The sequence below is a fragment of the Populus euphratica genome, unplaced genomic scaffold, assembly GCF_000495115.2.
Source record: "Populus euphratica unplaced genomic scaffold, PopEup_1.0 scaffold982.1, whole genome shotgun sequence".
Classification (NCBI taxonomy): Eukaryota; Viridiplantae; Streptophyta; class Magnoliopsida; order Malpighiales; family Salicaceae; genus Populus; species Populus euphratica.
Genome location: NW_011500844.1, coordinates 61,504 through 70,368, shown reverse-complemented (window position 1 = coordinate 70,368; position 8,865 = coordinate 61,504). Strand labels below are relative to the sequence as shown.

The window sequence follows — 8,865 nt, the reverse complement described above, 5'->3', positions numbered from 1 at the left end:
ATAAAAAAAATCGACAAAAATCATTTAAAAAAAAAATCATGTGGTGAAACATTGTAACAATCCATAATGTTTTGAAGAAAAAAAAACTATAGAACGAAATACTCAACCAGTCCAATATTAAAAAAAAATTGAAAAAAATAATTTTGAAAAAAAACACAAAAAAAAGAAATAAAAAACAAAAAAAAAAAGACAATCTTGGAAGAAAAAAGAAAAGGAAAGGAAAACAATATGTAAAACCTAAAAAAAGAAGAAAAATGAAAAAAATTAGGAAAAAAAAATCTTGTGAAAAAAAACAAGTAAAACAATATATATTCCTCGTATACTTTAAAATATTGTTTTTATGTCAAATAATTCTAAAAAAGAAAATCTTTCTCTCACAACCTCCTTTCCTAACTGATTTTTATTTTAAAAAAAAAAGTCAAAGAGTTTTATACTTTTGTTTTTGGATCATTTAATGTTGACCAATCAAATCTTAAAAATCTGAAGAACATAATTGATCCGATCACACAAACCTAATTAAAAAGGAAAAGGCAAGCAGAAAATTTATTTCTTTTAAAATTCAATCCATCATAGATTTTTTAAATAGTAATTGTGACTTCGTAATCCAAAGCTTGCTAGGTTAGATCTTATTTTGAAATCAGACAATTATAATAAAACTAGACACATATCCTCACGTAGTGAAGTATACAATTTTAATTATTTATATAAAATTAATTATTTAGTGATTTGATTATATTATCATAATCTTGTGGCACGTTATCTCTTGTACTGTTATTATTCAATTTAATAGTAATAAATCTTGTACCTAAAAAAAATATTTAACCAATATTTTTTATAATTTTTATAACAAAATATAATTATTTTTTAAAATATTTCTCATCCTGTTAAAATAATAATTTTCTTAAAAAAGTATTTTAAACACCATGCATCAAAACAATTCAAAAATACTAATAAAAAGTTAAAGTTTAAAGAAATTTAGAACTACGTTACAAACCGAAACTTATAATCAAATGCTAGTTGAAATACAACGACTGCTTGCACGCGGGTTTCGGTTCATCTTGATGTTTTTGAAAGCAATCTGCAACCTAAAGAGCTTCAACACTGGAGTAAAATCCACGAAATGCACACTATGTTTACAGGTAATTCCATGACGTGATCCACAAATCAACAACTGGTCCAAGTTTTAGAAGCTAAAGGTACTACAAGACTTCATCGAGCAATAAGCTAGCTGCCAACAGAGTAATATCATGCAAGCGAGCCAGCTCTTGAAACTTGTGATAATGCATCTTCAAAGTGGTCATCATCGGCCTTTTCAGAGCTCAAGCTTGGTGGGATAAAAGACCTGTAGATGCGTTCCATGTTAGGAATTTCCTTCAATTCACGGCTAGCAACTTCAAGGGCTGTGTCAGAGAAAGATCGATAGAATTTCTTGTGACAGACATAGGCGAACAGCAAGGAAAGTATCGGCAGTGGAATTAGTGAGAAAGTACTGAAGGAGAATTTCTTCACCCCAAAATAACCGAACATTGTAACTTGGTATAGTATCAGAGCAGCTATGACTCTTGCATGGATGTGGGGCCACATCCTGCCATAGGTCTCAAAGGATGGAGCATATACTTTGAGTGCCTGTTAAATTTAACCACATTTGCAATTAATATTGATTAGCACCATGATGAGTGCATGTTTAGCTGCAAAACTGGAAGAGTTAAATCGCATGTTTTGTGAAAATACTAACTTCTATTTGCCAAAACTTGCAGCACTTCAAAATGAAATGAAAATATCAAGTGAACACATACTTCGCAGTCAAACAGATCGATCCGAAACTCAGCACATGTTTGTCATATCAATACACAATACATGTTGTTTTAGCTAGCTACAAAATTTGAAGTGTTAACCCATCAGAATGAATGCAAGCCATCTCATGCCAGCACACGTATGTGGAAATTTTGATTTCTATTTGCCAGAATTTATAAGAGTTCAAGGAATATGAACATAGAAAGCACGTAATGAATTCTCCAAAAACACACACACACACACACACTGCTAGTCAAACAGATTAACCATTCCAAAATTCAAATAAAACATTCTATGATTTTTATGAATGGTGTGAGATCCTTACCTGGTTCCTAAGGACAAGCCATCCCAGGCCAAAGTACACCACTCCAAATGGAATAATCAGAGGGGCTATGACAGAGTAGCAAAGAACAATTGTGATAACAAGCATGTCACCAGGAATCCGGGTTGCATACCCTAAATCTCCAGGAAACCAAGCTTCTTTTAACTCAGCTTCGGTCTTGCATAGATACTTCTTCTTTAGATGAAAAATGATCAGAGGAACTATACGAGACAGCTCAAGTCCATAGCCAACGAAAAACCTGAGAGCCACAGAATAGTTGAAAGTCCAAGAATGTATTCCAAAAAGAATAATGATTACCAGACCAAGTATCTATATCAAAATAAATAGAAACAGAAAAGGCAAACACATTAGCATAAGAAACTCTTTTTCATGTCCAGGTGGTTTCGCAGAGCACAAGAAGATCTTGTGGCAAGGGGAGTTCTTTGACAGAAGAACGAAATAAAACAGCTCTGGTTGTCGCGCAACATCTTCTGGAGGGGTAGACGACTAAAACCATAGCTTTCTAAAAGGAAAAGAATTATAAGTTAATATAGTGAGCTTACTTCAGAGCCACAAAAGTCAGGAAGAAAGTTGCATTCCCCGGGAGGCTACTCGCAAGCAAACTAACAATGGAGTTTGGTTCCTTCTCAATGCTCTTGAACGTGCTGAATAAGGTGCCACCCAGTGTCACTCCAATAAAAACGTTCAGTATGATAAAATAGAAATATTTTCCAGAAGTGGCCCTTACTGCATGGCCCACTGAAGGAATTCCCTCAGCCTTTGAGAGAGCCAAAAGTAACTTGGGCAACAGTGCCAAAAACACAATGAGTGCAATCTGAGGAAGGTATGCTTCCAGCACCGTCTTAACGGCGACAATATTCACAATTGGCTTTAAAAATGGGAGAAGTTTCTTCAGATTATCCAGGGTTGTTAATGCGGAAATGAACCCGATTGGTATCATATAAAACAATATGGTCAGAGCCACAATAAAACAAACAACATACTGCCGGATTATCCTCTGAAAGAACTTAATTTTAAGATTAGACCATATTATTTGACGTGGTTCAGGGGCTTCCATGACAGTCCAGGTGTCAACCATTTGGGCATGGAGACTCTGGGCGGCAGAAGCTGCAGTCACCGTATTGGTGAAGAAGGCAAAAGCACAAGCTTGTTGATTCTCCCGGAGAGTGACTTTCTGTTCAGCTTCCAACTTTGGGATGAGCTCTTTAATCTTCTCATTGTAGTGCTCTATGCTATCTACCTTTCTACCAACAATACCAAGGGGGCCAGTTCTGATGCTTGGTCTCAATCCTTCTGGTTTGCCTGTTTTTTTGGATTCATCGTATACAGCTTCTGCATGTGCAAGCTTCTTCTTGTATCCTTCCAACTCTTTATAAATCTTGTTAACCTAGAAGAGTTTTAGAAAAAAGAGGAGGCTCAAAATCAGCAGAGCTCATACAGTATGCAGCACAACACAGAAAAAGAAAACTCACAGTTGACATTGGTCAAGGATCATAAATTCCTTGATATGGAATAATATATACGATAACCTCAAATATACTTGATATGGAGTCATTATATTACTAGCACTAAATTCCTACTTTTTTCCCTTTCCTTTATAATAAATTCTGAAAGCTCAAAGGAATTGGAAACTGAAAAACGTGGGTTGACTCAAATTACAGAAGCAATTTAGGGCCTAGAATCCAAAACATCAGGGTAAGTGGCAAGAGCATGGAAAAGAAGAAACTAATTTTTTTAAAAAAATACCTCTTTGTTGTTTGTCACCACCATTGATCTATAAAATGTCTCAGGATAGATGGATTTAAAATATGAATCAACCTGTTCCTTTCTAGTTTGGCCCTCATGGACAGGAGGTATGTCTCTGACAAGAACAGCGAATTGCTCTGGTTTCACTTCAGGAGACATTAGAGCATTTGCTCTCAGCCCAGAAACATGCACGTACGCCTTCCATAACAAGAAATAGGTAACAAGAGAAACCCAATAGGTAGCAATCAAGAATGCCCACAGCCTTGGACTCCCCCCCTGCAGACATTTTTTTCCATGGAGCAAGTCAGTTCAAGCAAAAAAAAAAAAAAAAACAAAGAAAGAGGAGTTGTGGAGGTACCTTAACATTTCCCATTAATAACTTGTCAATGTCACTAAAAGTCTGATTGCCTTTAGCTTTTTGTATTTTCACATTGTCGTCGGTGGCAGCAACAGGCAGAAGTACCGGCAGCAGAACAAGGCCAGACAAAACCAATATTGCCAGCGCTGTCATATAGAACAAAAAAAAAAAGTAAAAATAAACAACGTGAGGAGAGCAGTTGTCTGAGAAATAATACACGGATTGGAAGTGAGAGTTGTCCGAAATCATGAAGAAATGTACACAGATGGATTTGCTTAATCCTGTGATGTATGGTGCTTGTCAGTAATTCAAGCACGACCAATAAGAGAAGTCATTGTCAAACCCAATTATTTTAGATTTGCACTTTTTTTAGTTGCAAGCCACCATGTAAACAAAACTTTGTTCTGAGCAAACTAAAGTAAATTAAAAAGGAAATCGGAAACAGAGAAAAATGAAAAGGTTACAGTATCAAGTTTTGGAAGGCAACCATTCCTTCGCCTCGAGAAATTAATTTAAGTGGAAGAAAGAACAGAGAACGACCACATACACGCTCGTAGAGAACAGAACTACCACAAAAAATGGGCACAATTCAAGGACTCAAAGCAAGAAAGAAACCCGCAAATGGTATGATTCCAACAACTTGATAAATTAGTCACAACATTACAATCGAAGCGATTCTTTGTATTAGTTTTTTACAAGAGAGAGAGAGAGACTCGGAGAAAGAGAGTTCAATTAATCAAATACCTGTGCTCAAGAAGACAAAGTAGACAGCAGCGTCTACACCGGACATGTTTATAACGTCCTGCTCGCTGGAAGAGAGGGCTTCCCGGATCCAAGCAAACGGGTTGCGGGATCTCGACCCGCCATCCCAGGGATCCAGACCTTTCAAGATCCGGTTGGGGAAATACACGAAGGAGTTTCCAGGCTTCCTCGACAGCCATGTAAACAGAAGCATTAACACTACGAAAATCAAAAACGACGTCCCTAAAGACGTCAAGAAAGATGAGAATTCCATCACTCGCTCAGAACAGAATTATTGTGAAAAGGGAATTATAAGGGGGGAAGGAAAGGAAAAGTAGCAGTTAAGATAAGGGCAATGAAAGCAAGTAACCGTTGAGGGAGGAAATGTTGAATGTATTTAATTATGTTAGAGCATTGATTGGTGGGTGGTTCGAAAGCAAAGCTGAGAGAATACAAAATATCTGCCATAAAGACGAAGGCTAACGAGGTGTTTGGTTCTGTGGGGTTTCGCGCTTTCGTGTATTTTTTTCATCATCATCGTCGCCGTGCTTTCATTTTCACGGTCCTCGTAAATAAAATGAGGGTGTCTGTGTGTGAAAAGAAAGCGGGGATAGCACCATCAAGGCACAGAGCGCGCTACGAGTTCCTCGTATTGAGACATAACGTGAAAGTACTAAATTAGGTTTCAGCTCTTAACCGCTTGCTTTATGCCACCTTTCTTTATTTTATTTTATTTTTAATTTGGCACGATTCAAATTTTTATTTAAGCATTTTTAAAAATGCACTGTCCACGTCGACGTGATATTTTTAGATAATGTTTTCTGCATCCTAGCTCTCAGGTTCAGAACTTTAAACTATATTTTTACGTGTGTTTAGAATTATTTTTTTATTTGTCTCTGCTATTTTAATGTTTGATGTGATAGGATTAAAAATAAATTTTAAAAAATAATCACTAATATAATATTTAATATTATCTAAAATATAAAACAAAACTCTTAACTATTGCACCAATTCGCGACAAATTAGGAATAGGGCACCTTTCTAAATATTCTAAAAATATATTTTATTTTAAAAAGTATTTTTTTATTATTTTAATATATTAATATAAAAATTTAAAAATAATTATTTTAATATATTTTAATATTTAAAAAAAATCATGTATTATAATATTAAATATGTCCATTTAAATAAAAATTTAAAATTATTTTTTAATTTATAAAAATCAAATAAAAAATAAGACCAGAGGAACAATTTTGACAGCTTGTACTGAACATGTCGCAGGAATAGAACTATGTTTTCCTTAAATGATTTCTATTTATTTTGAGCTTTAATTCATCAATCAATTATTTTTATTGTAGCGTCAGTTACATAGCTAGGTGTTATTCCTTCATTTAGTCTCTTACAAGAGATGGAAAGCGTATCCTGTTTAAAATAAAGATAATTTGAGATACCAGGACATCGAATATTTTTAATGTATAATTATCTCTTGAAGATAAGTATAATATTCTATGTAGATGGTTGAGGGAGTGGCAGTTAATTTTATTAGTAATATTGATTATTAATATATTGTTTTTGTTTTTAAATATTATATTCAAAAATGAGCTTATATTATCAAAAATAAAATCATGAAAATAATAAAATTTAAAATGAATAATATATAATAGGTTGTGCGGAGCTATTATATTTAATATCAAAACCGATATCATTAGTTGTCCGGTTATGCTGATAAAGTCATTGAATTTTTTAAGGGAATGAATTGTAATATCCTATATCAGCGGGGTTGAGGGGCTAATACTTGATCTTATTAAAAGTATTTATTATCAACTTGTCATTCATGTTTTAAGGCATCAAACGCAAAACTAAACTAGCGTCATCTGGAATAAAATTACAAAGACAGTATAACTCAAATCAGATAATATATGATAGGTTGGGCTAAATTGTTACAATATAATTTTTTATCAAATTTATATAAAAATAATAAATATTAACATGTTAAATGTTAATGTGAATTATCAATCTAAGAAATTTTATATTGCTCGCAGTAGAATTACCGATACTTATAATATATAAAAAAATAAAAAAAGAGAAAATCACGTTCACAATTATAAAAAATAATAAAAATATTTTTGTTATCCTTAAAATTATTATTTTTTTGTGTTTCTCTCTCCTTTTATCCTTGTCTTGTGCTGTACTTATTCATAATCACAATTTGATTAGAATCTCTCCTACCAATAACAAGAAAGAGAAAAACAAAACTACAAGTGTTTAGAATTTAGACTAATTATAGTAATTAATATATCCGGTATCAAATATTATCAGATGACTAATTAATTTATCATATTTAATTTAATAATAAAAATTTCTCATAAATCTCTCCAGCTTATATATAATTTTTTATTTATTAAAACAAAACAACAAGAAAAATCTTAAAAAAATATAGAATGGACAAGTAGTATTGAACTGTAAATGAATTTTAAAATATAAAATATATAGTTTCTAAAACTACAAAATTATTTTTTTCTAAACTATAAATAGAGCAAGTTACAATTAAAAAATATATTTTTTTCAAAAAATAAAAGGAAGTTGAGGTTTAGTCATAAAAAATAATAAAAATATATTTAAATTTTTAAAAATGTTTCTTTTTTTTTTTAATCTCTCTCTCTTGGTATTGATAATCATAGTTTGATTAGAATCCTTCCTATCAACGACAAAGGATTTTAGTTTGATGTTGACAATAATGTCACACACACTCAATATATATATATATATATATTATAATTAACTTTTTTAATAATTTTTAAATAAAAAAACTTTAAGAACCATCTAATCCACAAAAAAGACGCTACCCCGAAAGGAGTGAACTCTAAAAGCTGTGGGTACTGATAAAGGACAGGTTAGTTGTATCAGATGGCGACGAATAAAGAGAGAGTTATCCTAAACCAGCGGAGTTTGTGGAATTCGTGACTGTCAAACGGCCACTTCTCTCCGTGTCCCCACCTATCAGTCAATCTATCCCAACTCCCCACGCCCACTCTCTATTCACCCCACCGCTAGTTCAAATTAAAAACATTACAAAACGGTGCCGTCACACCACGACTAAACCAGCAACTTCACACCACGCGCTCAATCGAGACTGAGAATTGTCTGCTAGTCTTTTTAAATTAAAAGCACAAGTTGCAGATAAAGCTATAACTTCCTTTAGAAGATGGGACACGCGGCAAGACAGCAGGCTGCCGACATGTATCTGGTACTGTGCCGCGTAGATGTCGGAGCTGATGGATGGGACCCCTTACAGGGATACTTTGTCGGTTTTAACAAGGGATTGAGAAGGGCTGATCAATGGAGGGCTACGTGGGTGACGACAGGGTATAAGCCGGCCCCATCAAAGCAGCTGCCGCCGCTTATTTTTCCAGTCGGTAGTTCAAAATATTTTTTATTTAAAAATAAATTAAAATATAAATTATTTTTAATATAAATACATTAAAATAATTTAAAAACACCGAAAAAATTAATTTTTTTAAAAAATAAAAATATTTTATTTATTTTTAAAAATACTTTCAAAAAAACAAGAACAAATAAAGAAAACTTGTAGAATACTACAGACCAAAGAATAAATTGAGTAATCAACACGTAAAATGGAAATAAAGAGTGAAGTGTAACAAGCCGAAAGATTTTACCAAATATTATGTTTTTAGAAGTCACAATCGTGAACTTGATAAAAAATTGATTTGTGTCATGTTAAAAACAATGATATTATTAAATTCTAGATTAATTAGTGATTAGTGATTAAAGTAATGATTTTATACTGATTAAAAATAATAATTTTTATAATATAATTTAACAATTAATTAAAAAATTATAGTTATTTTGAATAATCATTCTG

The 8,865-nt window shown here is 32.8% G+C and overlaps 1 protein-coding gene across 1 annotated transcript; it reads right to left on the bottom strand.

Moving 5' to 3' along the window:
• Window positions 1–1,032: 1,032 nt before the first annotated feature.
• Window positions 1,033–5,301, bottom strand: LOC105116557 (CSC1-like protein ERD4). Its single transcript, XM_011013967.1, has 6 exons — window positions 4,986–5,301; window positions 4,242–4,387; window positions 3,884–4,159; window positions 2,680–3,524; window positions 2,120–2,375; window positions 1,033–1,626 (listed from the first exon to the last, which is right to left on the bottom strand). Exons 1-6 carry the CDS (start codon window positions 5,254–5,256, stop codon window positions 1,246–1,248), a joined length of 2,175 nt encoding a protein of 724 aa, XP_011012269.1. The 5' UTR covers window positions 5,257–5,301; the 3' UTR covers window positions 1,033–1,245.
• Window positions 5,302–8,865: the final 3,564 nt, after the last annotated feature.

Coding starts and splice junctions, on each gene's coding strand:
- LOC105116557 (XM_011013967.1), bottom strand. CDS start 5,256: ATGGAATTCTCATCTTTCTTGACGTCTTTAGGGACGTCGTTTTTGATT. Junction 4,388..4,985: donor CTTTGTCTTCTTGAGCACAG/GTATTTGATTAA, acceptor TCTATATGACAG/CGCTGGCAATATTGGTTTTG. Junction 3,525..3,883: donor TGGTGACAAACAACAAAGAG/GTATTTTTTTAA, acceptor AAACTCTTCTAG/GTTAACAAGATTTATAAAGA.